A 22,015-nucleotide genomic window follows, 5' to 3' on the forward strand; every position below is an offset into this window, starting at 1 on the left:
TTTGGGCAGGGAGAAGGGTCATTTATTACAAAAGTCCCATGCACATAAATCCAAACAAGTCCCATCCCCCTATAATGCAGAATTCCACTAGCGTAGTCCAAACAGTACATGCAACATACAGCCCCAGTGTCCCTCACCATGTCCTAGCTCTCTCCAGTGCAGTCCTCTCCTGTCCTTGTACCAGGATAGCTGCCCCTGCCCTTCACACTGGAGTGCATCCCTGCTCTTCCCATCAGGAACCCCCTCAGCTCTCTGCTGGGAGCCTCCTTGCCAGAGCAGCATCCCTCACTCCTCCAAGACCCTCTCTCAGTTCCTCTGGGACCAGCTGTCTGGTCCTGGAGATGTTAACAGGTAAACTCCTCCACTGCTCCCCTGCCATCAGCCCTTGGTTCCAGCTCTGCAGCTTAGAGCCAGCAAGCAACTCCCTCTGCTCCTCCTCCTGCCTTCAGCCCTTTGGCCCTGGCTCTCTGGTTTGGGGAAGTCAGCCAGCAAAACCCTCTTGGGTGCTCTCCCTGCCTCCGGCTTCCTTCTGGGACCTTCCATGATCCCTTGGTCCCTGGCAGCTCTCACCTGCCCGTCCTGATGAAACTAGTCTGCTCTGACTCACTGGTACTCTTTCCTGGCTTCTCTTATAGACTTCCTTTCACTGGGTCCCTCCTGCATCCCTTAGAGCCCCCCAGTGCTGCCCCACCCTCGTAACTGGGAAATGGGAGCAGAGCGCCTGCTCTGGCACAGGGGAGCTGGGCCTATGTAATTTACTGGGGTTAACCTCCTGCTGACAGGCTCCTTTTGTCCAACTTGAGAGGCTTGTGCCATGGTTTCACTTCCTGTCCTGCTGTGGTGCACCACCATGTCTCAGCCCCCCCTGCTGTGCCCCAGAGGTACTTGTGCACCACACACAAATGTTGTTCCAAATTAAAATCTCCCTCTGGCGTCTGGTTTATTAAGTTTTTAAAAAGGAATTCAACCCTTCACCCTTGTATTCAGGCTCCCCGCAACTTTTTATCGGGGCTTCTGTGTAATCTTGCTCCTGAGGTCCTGCCCCAGCTCCCTCTATGCCAGGAGCTCTGCTGGCCCTTCTCTGACATCCTGGCTCTACCCCAGTCAAACTGTCCCGCAGATTGCTGCAGAGAGACCCGTGCCAGCTCTTTCCTAGTCCCTGCTCTCTGAAATGTGCCTAGAGCTTATGTACCTGATTCCCATGTCACATGTCCCTTCCCAGGTCATGTGATCTCTCTCATCAGCTGCTTCACCATTCCTACCCAGGGGAACTTTGCTACCAGAATGCCATCTTTTCAAGGGCCAACAGTCTCAACAGGCACACTGCTGCTCCTGTTCAAACATTGCAGGAAGCAAAGGCTCTTTACATAAGCACTAATAAGAGGATGGCTGTGTATTCTCCATGCACTATACTTCCTGTCTCTGGACACTAGAAGAGTGTTGACTGAAACTACATAATCTGGATTATTGTTGTTGGTTTGGTTTTTTAATGTTAAAATTAATCTCCTCCTCCACCCTTTGTTTTTTGACTGACTGGAATCTGATTTTCTTGAACTGGTCTTGTTAAAAAGACAGTAGCATTTACATTAAGCATGTATAGAAGCAGGGAATGAAGTGATACTTTCAGGATTCCACAGCTTTCACCTGAGCTGTTTTGTCAAACTAGAAGATGTTGGCTCATCTATCAGCATATTAAGGCTGCTGCATTACCAAAAAATGCTTTGGATTCCTCCCTTTGGTAAGGGTGAGGTGTGCACACCACATCAACTAGTACAGTTCTGTACAAGGGAGAGCTAGGATTTGTCCTTTTAAGTAGAATAAATAAGAGGAGGGCAGTATATACAGTATTTAGTTGGCTTACTCCAAATTAAAATTCTGCTTTTGGTTTCCAGTCTGGAAGTGGAGGAATGCATACTGGGGGAGCTTTTAAAAATGTCTCTAGCTTAAAAATTAAATATGCGAACTCATGATGATGATACGCAAATCCTAAATAACAGCTGTAATTAGCACAGATTTGTCCAACATACTGTGAAGAAGCAATTTAACTAACTTATTTTTATCTAAATCTAGATAAAATTAGTGGTGCAAATTTAGGAACTGCTGGGATATGTGTGTGTGTTTATATAAACAAAACCAGTAGTTACTTAAAGATAAAGCAGAGGGGGGTAGATATATGCTTTAGGCAGAGGGTAGAGCATGAGTCTAAAAATCAGGTGACCGTCTGTCCTTATCTCTGAATTTAAGTGACATTGTAGAAACTCACTTAATCTCTCAGTACCTTCATTTTCCTTTCTCTCAAATGGGGGTGTAGTGCTTACTTGAATACCATTTTCACTTTGCTGTTGCTGAATAAAAACCACCTTCTTGCTAATAGAGTTGTTAATCATGCTTTTAAAAACAGCAGCTTGCATTTCTTGCACATACTCAATAAGAAGCCAGGGAACTACAATAACATTTACCTTTAGTAATAAACCTTTAGTAATGAACTAGTCTTCTTATTATGTTGACTTTACAATACGCCCATTTCTTGGACTTTTCTATCTAGCAAATGCTTCTTGAGCATAACGTACGTAGGAGATTACATGTGTTTGAAAATTGTCTGAAGTTTTCTAATGCCTCTTAATCCTTTAATAGTTTTTTCAGGAATGCATTATTTGTTTGCTGATAACTAGGTAGCTAACTTGATAGAAGTCATGACTTTCTTGTGCACATCCCTTGTTTGGCTGTCAGATATGGTACAACAGTTATTCCCAAGTGACCATGACATTGAGGTCCAATTTAGGTTGAGCTGTTTTGTTTTGTCTGTCTTGTTCCAGGAGTGCAGGAGAAAATGGGGATAATGAACAAAGGGGTGATCTACGCACTCTGGGATTATGAAGCACAGAATGATGATGAGTTGTCCATGAAAGAAGGAGACTGCATGACAATACTACGCCGGGAAGATGAAGATGAAATTGAGTGGTGGTGGGCACGGCTAAATGACAAAGAAGGATATATACCACGCAACCTGCTGGGGGTGAGTTGCTCTTGATACTTAGTCCTACGACCTTTGAAGTACAAACTACATGTATGGAAAAGCAGTCACATAACCAACATGTCAGTGTTGATTCTACATGCACATGCAATCTTGTCTTACCATCTCAAAAAAGATAATTACTAATTGGCAACTGAATGTGTGACTTCTACAGCTCCATTTTGACCAAAGGCTTTTCCGTTGCTATGGGGAAAGCAGGAGTTAGTGTTTTCTTTTCCAGATAGTGATACTTTCTGGAAAAAGGCATCTCAAATACAGCCATTTTATTACGCATAGTCAGCTGCAAATCTGACACTTGGTTTAAGGGTGTGGTCTACTTCTGCTCCCATGAAGATGACTATGGTGAGCCACCAGCCCTCCTGCCTATACTCTGGATGCGCATATTGCATCTTCCCCTCTAATTATCCCTGGAGCGATCTCATAGGACGAGGCATGCCACAAAATTCTACAGTTAAAATAGTTCCAGTTTGGAAGAGAAAGATCATGCTGTCAAAAAAGCAAGACCTGTGAAGATTCTTATTGTCCTCCTTGTATTATTCATTTAGTGTCAGCTGTCATGAAATCTCTTGTTCTAGAAGCAGAAGAAAACAAATGACAATTCTCTATGCACTGAAACTTCAGTAAATTATTTTATAATGTCTGGATTACGACAACTTAAGCCTTGCAGCATGCAATTTGAGAAGTATTGTTCTAGAAATAAATTGGTAGGTTGATGAGATTGAGATGTCGGTCCTGGGATGTGATTCGCACATTTGCCTCCTGTGGGTTAGAGGTGCCTCCATTCTTATCGGTCTGTCTTCTAAGTTAACTCGTTTCCCCAAATGTATTGTATATTTTGAGGCTGGAAAAATGCTTCTTATAATTCTCTGCTGGTGCAGCAATTGTTGTATAAATTGAAGCATATCACAGAAATCCATGCTAAAGTGAGTGGTGCTGGTGATTTCATCCCACTCTGTTCTATTTTTTACAACACTTGTTAATGGGGAAATGGGGCAGATCTCTTTGAAACACATTTTCCTCTCTCTCTCCCTTCTCCCCCAAACACCCAGATTCCCAGAAAACTGTAGCAAATGGACACTTCTGTCTCTTTATTTAAAACTTCTCCCCATTAAGCTTTTCATACATGTCCAGTATCCCTGCTGCAGGAGATAATCCTTCAGTGTTGGCAGAACCTCTTAACTGCTCTGAATTTCAGCTCATTGATGCTTCAAACAGGCTGTACCTCCTTCCTCATACAGATAATCCATGCACACAAGCTGGCTACGATTTCCAGAGAGAGTTTCACAAATGGATGGAAATGAAGACTGGATTCCTATGTCTTTCAGAACAGGCCTACTCATAACTTTTTAAAGTCTTCCTGACATACCCCTTCTGCTGGGTGTAGTGTTTTTGGTTTTTTTGGTTTTTGACTATCTCTTCATGCTTCCAGTCCTTTCTCAAACAGCATTAACGCCTTGGAATCTGAAGGCTGTGTTTGTGGTATACAGCCATAAAGGAAAACTCTGGTTATTACTGAATTTCCTGTTAGGCTATCTCTTCATTGTCCCTCTTCCCTCCTCCACCCCCCAAAAGTGGTGTGTGTTTTTGGTGGTGGTGGTGGTGGTTTGTTGTTTTTTTACATTGAGAGCTATTTTGATGGAAATCTTAATGGATAAAAAGCTTTTTACCTCAGTGTAGCTAATCCAACCTGGGGTTTGCTTTGACTAACTACATTGACGTTAAACACACACTGCCATGTCTCCACTAGGATCTTACAGAGAGATCGCTATCTCGATGTAAAAATGGACTCTTAACTTTGAAGACATAGCCTCCGAAAGGTAATGGTTCTGGAGTACAGGGTAATGAACGTTGCTGATCCAACTTCCCTTTGCTCTTTTACCAATAGGAATGGCCCTTCGTATTATACAGTCACCTGGCAAAACACACTTTTGCCAAACAGTGTTTCAACAAAACAGTTTGGGATTTAATTTCTTGGTTGTGGTGTTGCTTTCTTACCATCCCGTTCAGTGTTTAAAATGGGCTAAAGGAAAGGGGGATTTTATTTCAGCTACTGGTGAATGGGAGGGGAAGGAAAGAGACTAGTTTTTTCTTCATCTGTTCTAAATTTATTTTACTCTTCTGGTGTGTTTTTGAGGGGTTGAAGGGAGTGGGTGTGGGATATGGAAGGATCTCCGCTAGCCTCTACAAAAGCCAAAGAGCAAGCTAAAGAGGGTTGGTCTGGTGCCCATATACGTTCTTCCTAATTTGTCTTCAGGAGATGACTGGAGGAAGGCATGGCACCCATCCTTTCCTCAGGATCTGTGTCCTCAGCAGGAGAACCAGAGTGAAACTGAAATGGATTGTCTCACTTTCACTCTACCACCCCTAGCCAATGCTTCTTGTGAAGCCATGTGCATTAGCAACAGTTCAGGAACAGTCCTGGGTCTGGAAAAGGAAAGAGAGAGAAGGCAGCAGAGCCAGGCAAGGTCTGTGTATGTAGAGGGTTGTCCCATTGGTCTAGGGCAGTGATACTCCGACCAAGGCTCAGGAGTCGCAAGTGGCTCTTTACAGCACGATATTACTGTGTGATTTAATTCCTATCAGGATGCTTTTATGATGTTATTAACCAATTGTAGAATACTTGGTCAGTCATTTTGCTGTGAGAATTTATATATAAAATAGTAAAGGAAATAATGAATTCACAGTACTGTGGCTCCTTTGGATAATGTTGATTGCTAATTTGGCTCCAGGAACCAATGAGGTCTGAGTATCACTGGTCTAGGGGCACCAGGATTAAGAGACAACCCTGATCAGTTTCTAGAGGGGCACATTGTTCATGCCAAGCTGTGGGGACAGAGAGGGAGCACTCCATGAAGAAGCAGCTCTGCAAAAGCCTCCACTGCTTCTGGAGGCATTTGGAGAAAAGATCAGGAACCGAAATTAAATGTCTCTTCTCCTCCAGTGGAAGCACTGTGCCTGTGGTGATACTGCAGGGATTGTTTTCCCCTCCAAGGCTGAGCAAGAGCACAGGTGTGAGAACACGAGAAACCTCTGTTCTCCTGTGATCATTTAAAACCCGTAAAGCAATAAACCTTTGCAAGCTTCTTAGCTATTTTGAGCCTCACCACAGTGGAATTCCTGTCACCTGCTCTGGAAGGACTAGAAGACACAGAATTAAACATGCTAGCCATTAAAGTTTTGGAGCTGCCTATTCAGTCTTCAATCGATTAAGTATTCATAGCTAAATGATCCTTCGTTAGACTGAGAAGGAAGTGCTTGGACACTGCATACATCCATGGCATTGCCTGAAACTCAGGCCCAGGTGTTTAGCCCAGAGAAAGAGATTCAGTAGTTTGACACATTCTTTCTCCTTTGTATGATATCACAGCTGCTTTCCCCTTTTGAGGTTAAGTGCATTTGGTGAGTCTAGGATCAATGATCATCTGCTTCAATACTTTCTGTCTGGAAGATTATTCTTGCCAGCCATGTTAGTGAAACTTACCAGGCTATGTGAGAACTCTGCTGAATCCTATGTGAATGGCAAGATAGTGGCTACAAGTCTTCAAACCATAATTATAATACAGATGCAGACTAGGTCTATGCAAAACAGAAACTCTTTGGGCAATGTCAATTTTTTAATGGACTCAATCTGTTGGTAGCTTTAATCTATGATTTCACATCTCAGCTGATGGTGAAAAATGACCAAATGGATTTGTGAGTTCTGGTGGCTAACTGTCTGCAGTTCTTCTCTTCAGAAGCAATTTACTGACTGATAGGAACTTCCTGTATTCAAACACTGATCCACTGTTTGATACATATGGATATGTGATTGGTTTGGATTAAACCTGTTTCGGGGCCTGGCATTTAAAGGGGTGTTGACCAATATCCAGTGATCAAAGCAGGGAAAATTTCATACTGACTCTGTCCTCACAGAACCAGACAATTGGTAGAGGTATCTATAACCCTTTTTTTTTTTTTTCAGATTATCTATATATCTGTTGCCTGTCAAAAGCTGTTTGATATGCACTGAGATGAATGAAATCAATAGACTTTAGACCCTGACCTCTTCTTTTGTTTATAAAATAGAATAGAAATACCTTCTAAAGCTCACTGTAGTAGAGATCACTTGTTGCACGACAGCCTATCTGAATAGGGCTGAATGTTCCTAAGGGCTTAGATAATTTAGAATTGCTTGCTTTTCAATGTATTGCTTTTGACATTCATATTACTCTGCTACTGCGTTGTCACAATTGATACATCCCTGTGATATTTTTATGCTTGCCTGGAGAAAGTTTTAAAAAAATCTTTGCAATTGCTACTTTTATTTATTTTATTTTTTTAAGTTGCCTCTGTAGGAATTTTATGTAAGTACTCCTTTGTCACCGAAGATGATGTGTATATAATTAGACACTGGTGGCTCTTGGTATTCATGATAGAAATACTTGTCTACATTTACTTTCTTTAAATTTAAGAATTTCTGCTCCATTATACTCTAACATTTTAAAAATCTTTTTTTTCCTCCTTCCCCCCTCCCCCCACAGCTGTACCCAAGGATTAAACCAAGGCAAAGAAGCTTGGCATGAAATTGCACAGAATCCCGAGTTATGAAGTTCTAATCATGGGTGATTTATCACTTCTATAAAAGAAATCATTTTGTGTTAGTTCCAATTTCATGAGACTCATTTTAATAACAATGTAACTTGAAAGCAATGAAGAATGTGCTTGAAAACAAATGAAGGATCAATGGATTCACAAATGGAGGAGGGCATTCCATACGCTGAAATGCTGCTTACAAGCAAATGGCATTGTGCTACATCTGGCCTAAGCAAGCCTGACGTTCAACTAGTGCCCACTCTGCTTTTCCAAATGGCACATGCGTACACAGAAACAGAATTCACTTTTTTTTTTTTTTTAAATTTCCTGCATGATATGCAATGAGCTTTGCAATTCCTCAGTGCGGGAGTTCATGTTCCACACAACTGGCTTTCTCCAAATCTGTCTTTGGCTTTGTTCCTAGTGGAGGAAATTAGTCATCCAAGCTACCTACATAGTATCCGAAAGCACATTTCTGTAAGCAGAGTATTTGTTAAAATGGCTGAGTTAAAGTTATGAAGATAAAATAGGGTGTCTAACAGTGAAGAACTTTTGACCAGTCCATTGAGCAATAACTATAAAATGCTGTAGCATCTAAGGAATTCCATGTATTCGAAATACTTGTGCTATATCAGAGGTAATGTAGTTTTTAGAATCTGTTTTTACACACACACAAAAAAAATCCTGTATTTATTGTCTTTTTTTGTAACTGAAAATTAAGCATAGAAACTTTCTGTAGCCTTTAAAACTTACAAACTTTGTTATAATCCATATGTGTTTATTTTTTGTTAATTGTGATATGATTAAAATGGTGTCTCCTCTGAAGATTTAATTCTTTGGCACTTAATGTCAAACTCTATCCCAGACATCATCTGCATTAGCACGTCACTGAGAAATCTCAACCTGCTATGCAGATACATAAACACAATACACTGTAACATCCTAGAATATGCCAGTATTCAACTATTACAATATCAGTGTGGAAAACATTCTTTGACTTACAACTTTCATCTAACCTGCTATGCAAGCCATATCCATTATTAGTTTTAGGAGTAACATGAAGTTATAAGTGACTACTAGATCTGCTTAAGTTAATGGAATTACTCTATACAGATATATTTTAAATGGAAAGATTTATAGCAGAAGAATTACTTTTAACTAGCCTTTTCCACCAGGATAATCTTATAGGAGATATTACTGTACCTAGTCATAGCTTTGTTAAAGACATGTCAATAAAACTTGAGACTCAGTAACCTTCCCTTGTAGGAAAGGAGTCTATGTGAGGCCATGAACTGCATGGACAATCACTACAAACTGAAAAAAATCTCTGACCACACTGTGATCTTTCTACTCCAGCTCAGGGTTTGGGAATTGTTCTGTAGATGGCTTTGTGAATGTGATATCTTTCATTGGATCTGGTGAAAAGGTTTGTCAGACTAACATGAGCATGTGGAACTGGATAGCTCAGGGGATTGGCAGTGGGCAAAAGTGCTTGTCACCTCTAGGACCAATGTAGGTTGGCAATGATGTATAGTAACCATTCACCTAGTTTGAGCAATGAGCTTAATTGCTCGAACCAGTGAGCAGATGCGGGCTGCATGCTGAACAAAAGATGTAAGCAACAGAGGAAGCCCTGCTGGAATCCTTGGTAGGCAAGAATATCGAACCTGCTGATCATCTGGGTATGGATTGCTGCTGTCAGACCCTTGCTGGATAAATAGGAGTGCCATTGCCCAATTGAAAAGACATACCAACACATGGGGGGCTTTCAATAGGAAAGCCACACTCAGCAGTGGAGCAAAGACTCTAAACACACACAAGCAAAGACTCTACCGCCACCCAATTCCTCAGCAAGTTTAGATGATAGTAAATGCGACTTGGTCATGAAATTGAAGTCTGTTAATGTTCAGAATCTCATGCTTACGCTTTTAATAGGGAGCCAGGGCCAGCTCCAGGCACCAGCTTGTCAAGCAGGTGCTTGGGGCGGCCACTTTGGAGAAGGGCGGCACGTCCAGCTATTCGGCGGCAATTCGGCGGACGGTCCCTCACTCCGGCTCGGAGCGAAGGACCTTCCGCCGAATTGCCGCCGCAGATCGCGACTTTTTTTTTTTTTTTTTTTTTTTTTTTTGGGCTGCTTGGGGCGGCCAAAACCCTGGAGCCGGCCCTGTAGGGAGCCATGTACATGTATTGGATACTTGGTAATTTCATGCCTTCGGTATGCAGTGTAGTATTTCTCTGATTTTATAGAAGCCATTCCTGAATCTCACTTATCAGCATTGCTTTCTACAGCAGACTTTAAAGAACATGTAACATATGATTATGCAACAAATACACAGCATATAGAAAACGTATTGCAATTAATCTAAGCTTATGTGCATTTTCTCTCCGCTCTGCTTCCTCCTCCCCTCCCCCCCCAATATTATTCTGTTGACAATCAGGGCTTTATGCACCCAACTGATCCCCATTACAAAGAAAGACCTTCCAGCTGGACCAGGCCTAACTGTTTTTATTTAAATAAGTAGTTGGGAGAAGTGAAGGCAACAATAGAAATAATGTTACATTCAATACATTACATTCATTTTGTAAGGTTTAAGGGGTTTTATTTTTATAATTCATAACCAGTGACGTTCCCTACCATACATGGCAGCATTTGTTTCCTCTTGAAGTCTTTGGTTGCTGACACAGATCTCACTGGTAGCAATCCTCTTGCATGGGGATCAAATATCAGACTAATAAGATACTGTCTTCTTAGGTGTATGGTTTCCTGCTGGTCAAACTGGCATAGAACTACTTAATCCAATCCTTCAAAATACAGTTAACCCAAAGAATGCTATGGTTTGCAGGTATGAAACAGGATTACCAATGCATTTAAGGGGTAGCAAGCTTGCAACAGGAAGCTTATTCAGTGTGTTGCCTATTTAAAAGGGAATATTGCTCTAATTTCAAAAGGAAGAGTACTTCTAATAGGTGAAAAACTGAAGGGCAATGGGCCCCTTCTGCCTTCTCTATTCAGACCTCCCACTTATCTCTAATTTTTTTGAAGAAGATGGCCACTACTCCCAAGCAGCTTAAAAATGCAACAAACTACAAACTTCACTTTAAAATAGCAACAGAGGGTCCTGTGGCACCTTTAAGACTAACAAAAGTATTGGGAGCATAAGCTTTTGTGGGTAAGAACCTCACTTCTTCAGATGCAAGAGCTTATGCTCCCAATACTTCTGTTAGTCTTAAAGGTGCCACAGGACCCTCTGTTGCTTTTTACAGATTCAGACTAACACGGCTACCCCTCTGATACTTGACACTTTAAAATAAACTTCCTTCTAATTTACAGTGAAAATTGCTCTGCCTCAGAAGAGTCACATTTAACTGCACTTTAAATATCTTCCTGATTAAATGTAAAACAGATCAATTAAGCAAAGTTGTCAAAAATAGAACTGAAGAATTATATACAAAATTAGAGCTTTCACACTGAACTTATAAAGGTAGTTATATATGCAGTCTATATAGATAATGAGACTGCAAGCTTTTGTATTGTTGGAGTTTTGGTCTTTCGGGTACTTCAAAATAGTCTGCCCATCCCCTCCTACACTAGTTTAAACATCTCCATTTATAAACATAAGGAACAGGTTGATGTTGGGATACTGTGGGGTCGGGGTGTTATTGCAAGTTGTATGAACATTTTTGCATTATCTTGATTCCATGAGATGTCTTCAGCTGAGGTCCGGTATTGCGTCAAATACTAGTAAAACACAACCACTAGTGGAGAGAAGGAAGAACAGGAGTTAAGGGCTGTCCTCATCTACCATAAGACATAAAGCACAATGCAAGTTTAGCAAGATGACATGTTATATATCAACAAGTTCTTGAGATGATGGGGTCTGGACAAGATTGTATTTAGTGCAAAGAAGGAAAATCTATTCCTAGAGATGACATTGGGGGATGTTTCCTGAATACCTTACATCGGTAGACTTTTTGTTTAGGTTACAAATGCATATGAAATGTAGAACAAATGTTATCAGTTGCATCTTATGCACTGAAGTGCCTGAAATGTTCATGTAACAGTTTAAGGTCTGAATTGTAAACACCCTTTTATAATTAACCAACTTCAGCTATTCTCTTGTAGTAATGTAACCTGATTGTCACCAGAAGATGACAACCCTACTCCAAGTATCATTCAAATTACTGGGAGCAACATTAGCTTATCTCATACACGGAGAACTTCTCTGCAGGGACATTAAGATGAATTAACTAAAGCTGTGAAGTGAATTAAACCCACGTGTGCACTCTCTTTCATTAGCTGAATCCCCTTTGAAGGAGAATAGAAGTGGTAGAGGATAAAATTATAGCGATGGGGGTAGGGGAGGACTTTATGGGAAGATGGAATACACAACGACCTACTATTGATGGAAAAACTAGGAAATAGGAGAATTAGTACTCCTGGGGGAATTCTGCCCTACTGCACACATGCATAATTAATGAGCTGTGCATATATATATATATATATATATACATATTTTGGTGCAGAAAAAAGCTTCTGCCAAAACGTTGCTGCAGTTCTGCCTTTTGCCCACCAGAAGGTGTTGTGGCGCTAGAACAAAGCAGCAGCTCCCAGCCAGCTAGGGAAGAGAGAGAGCCTGCCTTCTTCGCAGTGCCTGTCAAGCCAGGTCAGGAGACAGGGGCTATGGGGAGACAGACAGCGTGGGGCTGCTGGGGAGTCAGATGGGCTCATAACGGCTAGTGGGGGGAGGACAAACTGGGGCAGGAGCTGACTGGGAGTGGATACACAGGGGCACATGGTGATTGGGAGAGGGTGCAGAGCTACATAGGGACAGAGGGTGGCTGAGTGGGGGCACAGACACATGGGGATGTCTGTGCCCCCACAGACAGGGATACAGAGCTGCATGGGGGAGAGGAGGTGTCTGAGTGGGGGTGAAAGGACACATGGGATGGGCAGATGTGCCTGACTGAATGGGAGAGGCTAGGGGTCAGCCAGGGTCTGCATGGGGGAAGCTTCCCAACAATCCCTCCCCCACCCTCAAAAAAACCTGTTCCATACTTTTCCCACCCATACCCAACAACCCTCCAAGTTCACACCCAGGCTCCTTCCCAGCAATTTACTTCCCTCTCCCTCAGCTCCTCCATTACCCCTGACTCCCTCAAGCCTTTGCACTGCTTCTGAGGGGTGCGGGAAATACGGTTCTGTATTGTAGTTTAAATGAATTATTACTCAGAGTTCTGTATTAATATGCCTAGTAAAGAATCTATTTGTCAAAAAACATTTTCTGAATTTTTGTTGTTACCAAGTATGTCTGTAACAATACAGACAACAGGTATTTTGAAATAAACAAAATAATTGAAACTGGTGTGATTATATTGTTATTTTGACAAAATATGCAGAATTTTGTAGACTTGTAAAATATTGTGCACAGAATTTTTTTTGTTGTTGTTGCAGAATTTTAATTTTTTTGGCCCAGAATTGCCCCAGGAGTAAACTAGGCAGGCTGCAATTGAAATTCATCCCAGTAAAATATAAGGTTATCTAACTAGAAGTATAGGTGCTGGAACTAGGGGTGCTGCCACATTCCCTGGCTTGAAGTGGTTTCCATTACATGCAGGGTTTACAGTTTGGTTCAATGGCTCTTAGCACCTCCACTCTACAAATTGTTCCAGCATCCCTGACTGGAAGAGGCCATTCTGAGGAAATAGAGAGTAATATAAATGGATTAGAGAGAGATTTACCTTCTTTAATCACATGCACAAAGAACTCTAGGCCCAGAAGATACCAAAATGTTACTTGTGCTTAGATTCCCAACACTGCGTGAAACTGGCACACTACAGCGGGCATCAACCATCCCAAATGTATAGATCCAGTGCTACCAGGGGAAACAGCTTTTAGAACTGAATGAGCATTTTTCTCCAAAACCATCTCAGCAAGCCACAGATCTGTGCTGTTGAACCCGAGTAGACTTATTAACTTACAGTGTTAAGGTTCATCTCCACCGTTCCACTTTTCTCAGCATCCAGTTTCTTAAATATTTCTGTCAAAGAGGAGAGAGAAATAAGATGTGTGTAGGAAGAAAGCAGTGGGAACCGGAAGCTGAATCTTGACTATGTCTCGACTATGAACGTTTGTCTCAGATTTAAAGGGACAAATTTAGGGTTTATGAAAACAACCTTTTAGAAAACCAAACCAAGAGAAATCTCATCAAAGCTGCTTCCTTTTTTTTTTTTTTTTTTTTTTTTTAAATATTCCACTAGTTACAGCAAAAACATTGCAGCTTTGTCCTAGTGCATGAAAACTAGTGGCTGCTTAGTTCAAGCTGAGTGACATGAAAAAAGTAAACAAGCAACATAAAGACTGTAATGTTAAATCGTTCGTTTGAAAAATTCTTTTAATAGTCCATTGTACGTTTAGAACACTGGTAAGGAGAGTTGTCTGTGAAAATAAGTATTCTTTTAAAGCTGTTATTGCAAACTGAAGTGCTTTCTATTTTTGTCACATTAGCACTGGAGGTGCCATTCACAAGGGGGACGTAGGTACCCAACTGCCACTTTAGGCCACATAAGGCCAACATTTAACCACCACTGGCATTCAGAAAACCAGAGCTCAGCTGCCGCTTAACCCTGGAGGCTCCTAAAGTCCCATGCTGTCTAAGTGGTAAGTTCCTATGGCGCCTAAATTGCTGCTGGTGAGCATGTGCCAAACCAGGTAAGTCCTGACACCACTGAGCAGCTGGGTGCCTAACTCAGGCTTAAGCCCCATAAGAATTCACAAGCTAGGTATTCTCACGCCTGTCTTGCCTGCAGGACCTGATTCGGTAGGCATGCTCACACTGGCACCTAAGAGCACGCCTACTGGATTGAGTCCCGCACAAAACACAGCGGCGGTGATGCCTCCCCCCTACACAAAAGCTAAGTGGTTAAAGCATTCATCCAAGAGTGGAGACCAGGGTTCAAATTTTCACTCTGGTGGGTTCATGGCTGGGATTTAAACCCTGGTCTTCCCCCTACCAGCTGCAACCACTGACTAAAGAGTAATTCTCATGCTCTCTGGCCCAATGACTAAGTATTTCAAAACAAGTGGAACAATTTCAACAGGTGAGACTGATAGACCCCGCCCCCACTCAGCATGCTGGCTTCTGCAAATCCTATTTTAGGCACCTAATTCTCCCCCTGCATTGTATGGGAAGCCTGGGCAACTCACTTGGGGTTGTGGATTCCACTAGGCAGCGGGACAGCTAGATGTTAAACAGTTTAATGCCTAAATCCCCCTTATGAATCTAGCTTTTGGCTGTGGGCTGTAACTAAAGACTGTAACAAATGTTTTAAGCTCAATCCTGAAGTCTGATCTATGCAGACAGACCCTTGCGGAAAGTACAGCTGTCTTTCTGCGCAGATCAGAGTGTAGGATTGGAGTCTCAGCTTGTCTCAATATTCTAGTGCAAATCAGAGAGCCTTGTGTTAGAATAAGTCTGGACCTTATACAATGCAGCGAGGCGAGGGGCTGCTCACAATGTAAAGATTTACTAAGAACATACTCACTGAACAAAGTTTCCAGCCGAATCAAGCACCTGACAAAATTATCGAAGTCAATGATAAGCTGGTCATCTGCAAAACGAGCCACAATGACTTGGTGCAGCTGGCAAGTCAGCTTGAACCCTACACGGCAAAATAAAAGGTATTTATGTATTTTGAAAACATTTGGCCAGCTAATAATGCAATCAGGTATTGGCAAAATAGCAGGAGTAATGTGTATATTTTTGTTAAAACAACTTTTTTTATTTTTTATTTTTTTTTTAAGATCACAAAGTGTTTGCGAACTGGGAGCAATGTTGGAAAATGTTCATATCTATATTGGCTACTTGGTCACATTTCTGTGTCTAGTTTTCAAATTGCTTTTTTAACTATTGAGCTGGTTGGTTATGAAGGGTCATAACACGTTTTTACTTTGTTCATCTGTGGGCATTTCTAAGTTGTTTGGTATTAGTGCTGATTGATTCGCTACTCCATGTACTCAGGAGGGCTAGCAGAACCCATTTTGATTCACTGTCTTAGAGGGAGTGGCTGTCTTCTGTGGACCAGTCAGAGAAAAATGGTTGATGGTAAAGAGCAGCTCTGTACTGTAGTAAGTGGGGGCTGTGTCTTACCCAAAGACCACCCAGAATTTGAGGGGCATAGAACTGCTGCCTACTGGTCCCAAGACCCCCAGAGGGAAAGCAGTCTTTCCACCAAGGAAGCCAAACAGAGATATCTGGCCTTACCCACACAAAAACAGCAGCAGGTGGGGATGATCGGGGTTGTTCTAGGAGGGTTCCGGTGGGATTGTTGTCAGGACCCGTGGCTTTGCAGCCTTGTGAAGCTCTCTAACAGTTTAGATGAGCATTCAAACTCCGACTCTTGAGACTAGCCCATCCATAGCTGAACATGTACTTTCACTCTGTTGAAGCTGTTTACAGTGTAATTACAGTGCTGTGCTGATGTTGGTTTCCAGCACCCAGCTGTGGTATGGAGAACTTCAGTGGATGTTGTGCTTTTATGAGGAGCTTTATCCAGGTGCCAGTTCATTCTGGGCTTGTGTATTTATTTTATTCCCCTTGTAGTCATTGTGCAGTGGTCATAAGAATCCAGTGCACAGAGCACTGGACTGGGTCTTAGGAGACCTGGCCTCTATTCCCAGCTCTGCCACTGACTTGCTGGGTGACCTTGGGCAAGTCACTTTCCCTTTCTATGCCTGTTTCCCCCTCTGTAAAATGGGGATAATGATATTGACATCTTTTGTAAAGCATTTTGAGATCTTCTATAGAACTTTTCATCAGTAGAGCTTAGTATTATTATTTAATGGTGATTCATCAGAGGTGCTTGCATTGATTGCCTCCTCTTCATGGGCAACCTGGCCAACTCTATCACTAAAGGATGTCAGCCTGTGGATCCTGGTTGTTAAGGGCCTACTCATGATCCTACTGGGCCAGGTCCTAAGTAAGAGTAGCCCCAAACAGGAAGCCGCTCATCTGGGCCATTTTTAATGTGCCTATATTGCTGTGTATAGACAGATACCATGGCCAACCACCAGAGAGAAAGATGAGTGTACACAATAAGCCAGTGTCACTGGTAAAGATCACTGAAATGGTGACACTGTATTTACACCAGCACCTATTGACTTTGATTATTGGTCTAGATAAGGGACTTGAAGTGGCATAACCCTATATACAGGCAGATAAATGTTGGGTCATACAGCTATAGCGGAATAGAAGTACCTGCTTCTTCTAATGCTCTCCGCATCTCGTAGGAGTTCATGGTACCAGAGCGATCGACATCTATTTCCCTATAGATTTTCTGTAAAACACAAAACCCAGTGTTGGAGCTCATCAATAATTAAGAGCTGGTTATTTTGGCTTCAGCCAGAAGTCAGATAAATGCCTGTGGAAAGCAGTCTCTGCTTTCCTGAGAAACGGAACCTAAAATGGATTTTGGATTGATTTAATTAGCGTCAGTCAGTCATACAGCTGCTCCTAGTTCTTGTCTTCACGTACAGCACTACAGCAGCTGCACTGGGGAAGGTGCTTTAGTGAAGACGTTGCTACAGGAGAGCTTCCCCCGTTGGCGTAGATACTCCATCTCCCCAAGAGGCGGTAGCTATGTCGTCGGGAGAAGCTCTCCCGCCGATATAGTGCTGTGTACATGGGGGGCTGTCAGTATAACTACATCACTTTTTCACCCCCGAGTGACATAGTGATACCGATATAGGTCTGTCGTGTAGACCTGGCCTTAGATGGAGTCATAGCTAATTCTTTCAGTGCAGCATACAGTAGGGAGGAGACACCAGGAAGTCACCTGAAAGGGCGGTGATCGCAGGGTAGATACAATGTGGGACTGCAGAACCACTGACAAAGCAGGCACTGTCTAGCACTCAGTCCTGTGGTAAAATTATCAGACCTGTAAGTGGAAGGCTAAGGATGGGGGAGGGAGGTGGAGCTAATGTGAGGAGCAGTCACAGGAGCAGAGGTGGCTCCACCTTCTCCTCTTCACCCTAGAATTCAAAAGAGCAACTGACTTGTCTCTAGGGCTTTAAAGCTTAAAATCCCAGGGGTCAGATCCTCAGCTTGTGTAAATTGTCTTAAACCAGCTGAGGATCCGCCCCCCCTGTTTTAAACTGGTCACCAAGAGTGAACCAGCCTGAAGGTCCCAGGTCCCTGTGTTTGGTGTTGCCATCATGTTGCCATCAGTGTGGTCCTCAGCTGTAGAATGTGGAGTTAGCTGATAAGAGACGTCTAATACTTTGGTTCTTTTATTTACTGTTGCTTACATGTGGCCATTCTGGTGGCCTATTATTTTTATAAAAATAAGTTTTTAAAATTTGAGCAGCTGGCGAAGCTGATGTGCAAATACGGGCAGGAATTCCCAGTGAGGAAAGGGTAGGACAGAAACAGCCCTGCCTTTATGTTCTGCATTTGTGGTCTGTGTGTGCCACTGGCCTTGTGCTGCTCTAGGCCACTCTAGTCCCATTGAGCCCCATCCTGCAAGATGCTGTGTCCCTCTTGTGACGAGCTGAGCGTCCCCAGCTCCCACTGACTTAGTGGGAGTGGAGGCAGTTCAGTGCCTTACAGAACTGGGCAGGGAAGCAGGTTTCTACTGAAGAACACAACCTTTCCGTTTAACAAGAGTGCTCAGAACTGCCCATATAGATAAATATACTGTACCCACAATATACATACAGAGTTACACCCACAGTGCTCCAACAGCCATTGAACAGACCAGGCTACATCCACATGAGTAGTATACTGTATGCTCCCTTATACAGAGATCATATCTTACTTGATATTTCTGTATCTTTGTCCAGAGTATGTAGAACTCCTTCAGTCCCAGTTTACCGCTTCCATCCAACTGCAGGAAGAGTTAAGGGAACCTCTTTGGATGGCAGGAAAGAAATGTTTTCCCTCCACTACATTAGGTTTGCTGTAATATAACCTCAGCACTGCTTTTCTGATGTCCAATTTAGAGAAGGATTCAAATCATCTTGTGATGCATGGCTTAGTCTGGCTCATCCTGCAGGATATAGGGACTCTTCCTCTGTTTCTTCAGGTTGTGTTTTAAGTTTCTAAATCAACTGTTTGGATGAATTAAATCTGAACCTCTGAATATTTCCCCAAGCCTTTTCACTGCCTCCCACAGGTAATCTCTAACTATTCAGCACGTGTACCGAGAGGATGCCATTCTGTCCCGCAGTGGGGGTTCAGCTATTGATGGAAATCTGAGTCATACTCTGTTTGGATTCTAAACAGAGACATAACCAAAAGCAAGAGCTGCTGTTTACAGAATTTGTAGTTCTTCAGAAAACCCCTAACAAAAGAATCCCAACATCACTGTCTGTCTGTCAGTCACTGTCTGTCTCTCTTACTGTAACTACAACTGTGGAATCCTGGGCTCTGCCATATTTTACAACAAATTACAAGAGAGCTTCATTTTGTTTGGTATTTTTCTTTTTCTAACCACATTATTCTCAAACCTGTAAAGGTTTAAAAGATCAAAAAATCTCCCTCCTCTCCCCCCCAGTGAAACGGAGCATGGCTATCACAGTAGATTTCTTCCTAGGGCATTGGGCTCAGAAAAACAATGTATTGTCTGGGGAGAAGTTCTGGGACTATGCTTCTAGTTTGTTTCCCTTGTTTTTAACAGTGAAATCTTTGTGATTCTTACTATGTTCTGGCCAAATCTGACATGGTAGGATCTGAATACCACAGGATTGAATGTACTGATTTCCTCACTTCTAATAGGCATGTTTAGGTCCTCTAAATGAGCCCATGCTACTGATGCCATGTCGGGAGCCAATTTTCCTAGGCTGTTGCCAGCCAGACCACACGTGTAGCATCAAGGCTGGAATTCGGACAGGACCTTCTGCTCTAAAAATACAGGTTCCCACTGCTAGAGATACTGTAGATTCAGCATTAACTGGCAGTACTATTAACATCTAGAGTCTCTATGCAGGAGAGTCATTAAAGGGTGGCAGTCACAAGCAGATCTGGCCTTCCCTCCTGCAGGGGTTGCGGAAAGGATGGGATGGATTGATAGGGACATCCCCGCTCCCCCACTGGATCTATTTCAGCACGGATAGAGGAACACAGTCTAGCTAATACAATTGAAGGATACATCTAACAGATCAACCATTATTTTACACGTCTCAATACTGAAGCCATCTGATTTAATATCTTGTCCTGTAAGGAAAGAGGACAAAAGGCAGGTTAGTTACATGTGGAAGGATATAGAAATTGGATAGTAACCCTTTAAATACTTTGGGAGACCTCTAGTGGGCCTCCCTGTCTTCAACTGCAGAATCCATCAGAGCCTAACAAGTACAGCAGTGCAGATACGGAGCTAGACTTTGTAGGTTTGTATATATAGATAGTGAAGAGTGCTTCGGAACCCAACTGTCTGGGTGTTTTTAATGCTGTGTAGAGCAATTACTCATGCCTAGAAAGCTCAGTTCTATAGCACCTCTTCTACTACGTCCGCTGTTCAATAACCAGTAATTGTGTCTGTACCTGAACCCTTCCTTTGGTCTTTGATGGGGCAATGAGCAGTCTCTAGTTTGATTCTAGGCTACCGTCATTCTATGCTTTGTGCTGGGCGGTAATGTTACTACCACTGGCACACACACGTAGGCACGCAGCCATTAACAACCCTGGGCCTTCAGCTCCAAAAATACAAGGCTCTCTTGTTTGGACTAAAGTGAAATTCCTTTAGCTGCTGTTAGCAAGACCCTTATCTTTTCGGTGGAGCAGCTACTAGAGGGCAAGATCATACATATGCTCACAGCCAATCCATATAGTAAGATGCAGGTGGTGCTACCCACTAGTCTAGGAGCTGCTTTCGGCTCCTACCAAATGTAATTTTAATCCTTAGGAAACTGGCTAGTTCTCAGCTGGACATTGCCAGGGAACTGGTTAATTTTTACGTGACTGGTGTCAAACCAGTAGGGAGAGTCTGTGGGTGCTGGGAGGAGAGCCTAGGGCAGGACTCCTGCCTCCAGAGAATCCTATCATCTCCCACCTGCTTGATGGAAACCTTCTTGTCTCCTCTTGCAGGCCCTCTTAGTGAAAGCTGCCTTCTCGGCTGCTGAATCCTGCTCTCCCTCAACGAAGGACACAGCATGTGCCTACAGTAGATGCTGGGAGGTGGGTGGGGGGCAAGACTTGTTGGCATGGAATACAGAGTGGCTTCATGCTAAACAGCAGGCTGTCTACAGGCAGGCCAGGGACTGTGGGACAAGGACTCTCTCCGAAGGGTTGCAGGAAAGTTCTCATTTTGCACAATGGTGGGGCACATGACTAGAATCAAGGGGGTGGGCAAAGTGACCATGATCAGCATCCTCAGCACTTCGCTGCAATTGACCATGAGTCCTAAGCGTAAAAGCTGCTGGGAGATTTTCCCAGCAGAACCTCCACTCAGAAATTGGTTTGTATGTGAGCTGCAGAGATCGAGTCTCTCTGGTCCTGTCCTTTGCCAGTAAACACAGGTGCTCCGGTGGGGACTGAAGGAAAGGGGAAGGAGCCTGAGCTCAATTACACAGGAAAGACAATCAATACCATGCTGGTGCATCCAGGGAGAGAGAGCACAGCATGGAACTCCCCGTCTGTTTGGCTGATGTCTGTAAAAATCAGTGGGGCTTTTATCTCCCTGAACTTGATCAGTGTCCAAGGGGAGACTAAACCAGTAACAACAAGTCCTGAGTCCCTTTGTGCAAGAAAAACAAGATTAACCCCCCCCCCTCCATATCACTGAGAGAAGCCCTAGACAGTTGGCTGTGCTGTCACTGACCTTGGAGGCTTAAAATAGGCAGCTGACTGTGTAAGTTACCCCCTCTCTAAACCAGAAAGAGGAGCTGTAAGTTTTTCAATTGTGCAGGTCCTGACCTCAATTATTTCACGAGGCACTTGTAAGAGTAGTTTATGCTTTTGTGACACCGGACACCAACCCTGATCATTGTAATTCCCTCATAGTAAGGCTTCTGCAGTGCTTCTTGGTGTTGCTTGCATCTTGTTCAGAATACAGCAGCATGTCTGCCCATAGGTTTGAGTAGGGTGATCACATAATCTGATTATTTTGCATCAATATCAACCTAGGTTGGATTCAAACCACTAGAGGGTAGGGACACTCTTGTCCATTACCAGTCCCTTGAGCTAACCAGTTCAACATGCTTCTATCTGACTAGCCAGACCCAATAACACCTATACACACACTTGTGCACAAGGAGTATTCCTCATTCAAGCAGGTGTGGTGTTGAGCAGTCCTGAGCTCAGACTGCCAAGAGTTTTCCCTGCAGCTCTGGAGTGTTTAGTCTCAGCAATCAGGGGCTGAGATCTCTGTGAAGCACAGGACTGGGATGGATGTCTGCACCTTTGACTTCTCTGGGAG

At 43.0% G+C, this 22,015-nt stretch overlaps 2 protein-coding genes across 2 annotated transcripts in view; one reads left to right on the forward strand and one right to left on the reverse strand.

Annotated features, from left to right (window-relative positions):
- TP53BP2 (tumor protein p53 binding protein 2) overlaps positions 1-8,423 on the forward strand; it is a 31,361-nt gene extending 22,938 nt beyond the window's left edge. The window contains exons 15-16 of the mRNA XM_065400573.1: positions 2,817-3,016; positions 7,555-8,423. Of these exons, the coding sequence (XP_065256645.1) occupies positions 2,817-3,016; positions 7,555-7,596 (242 nt within the window). The 3' untranslated portion in view covers positions 7,597-8,423. The remainder of the gene's footprint in view (positions 1-2,816; positions 3,017-7,554) is intronic.
- A 2,915-nt stretch (positions 8,424-11,338) lies between these two features.
- The window catches only part of CAPN2 (calpain 2), a 49,808-nt gene continuing 39,131 nt past the window's right edge, over positions 11,339-22,015 (reverse strand). Inside the window, exons 16-21 of the mRNA XM_065401351.1 lie at positions 19,751-19,815; positions 18,419-18,487; positions 16,861-16,939; positions 15,149-15,265; positions 13,586-13,644; positions 11,339-11,362 (exon numbers count right to left, since the gene is read on the reverse strand). Coding sequence (XP_065257423.1) covers positions 11,339-11,362; positions 13,586-13,644; positions 15,149-15,265; positions 16,861-16,939; positions 18,419-18,487; positions 19,751-19,815 — 413 coding nt within the window. The remainder of the gene's footprint in view (positions 11,363-13,585; positions 13,645-15,148; positions 15,266-16,860; positions 16,940-18,418; positions 18,488-19,750; positions 19,816-22,015) is intronic.

This window comes from Emys orbicularis, chromosome 3 (genome assembly GCF_028017835.1).
Source record: "Emys orbicularis isolate rEmyOrb1 chromosome 3, rEmyOrb1.hap1, whole genome shotgun sequence".
Lineage (NCBI taxonomy): Eukaryota > Metazoa > Chordata > Testudines > Emydidae > Emys > Emys orbicularis.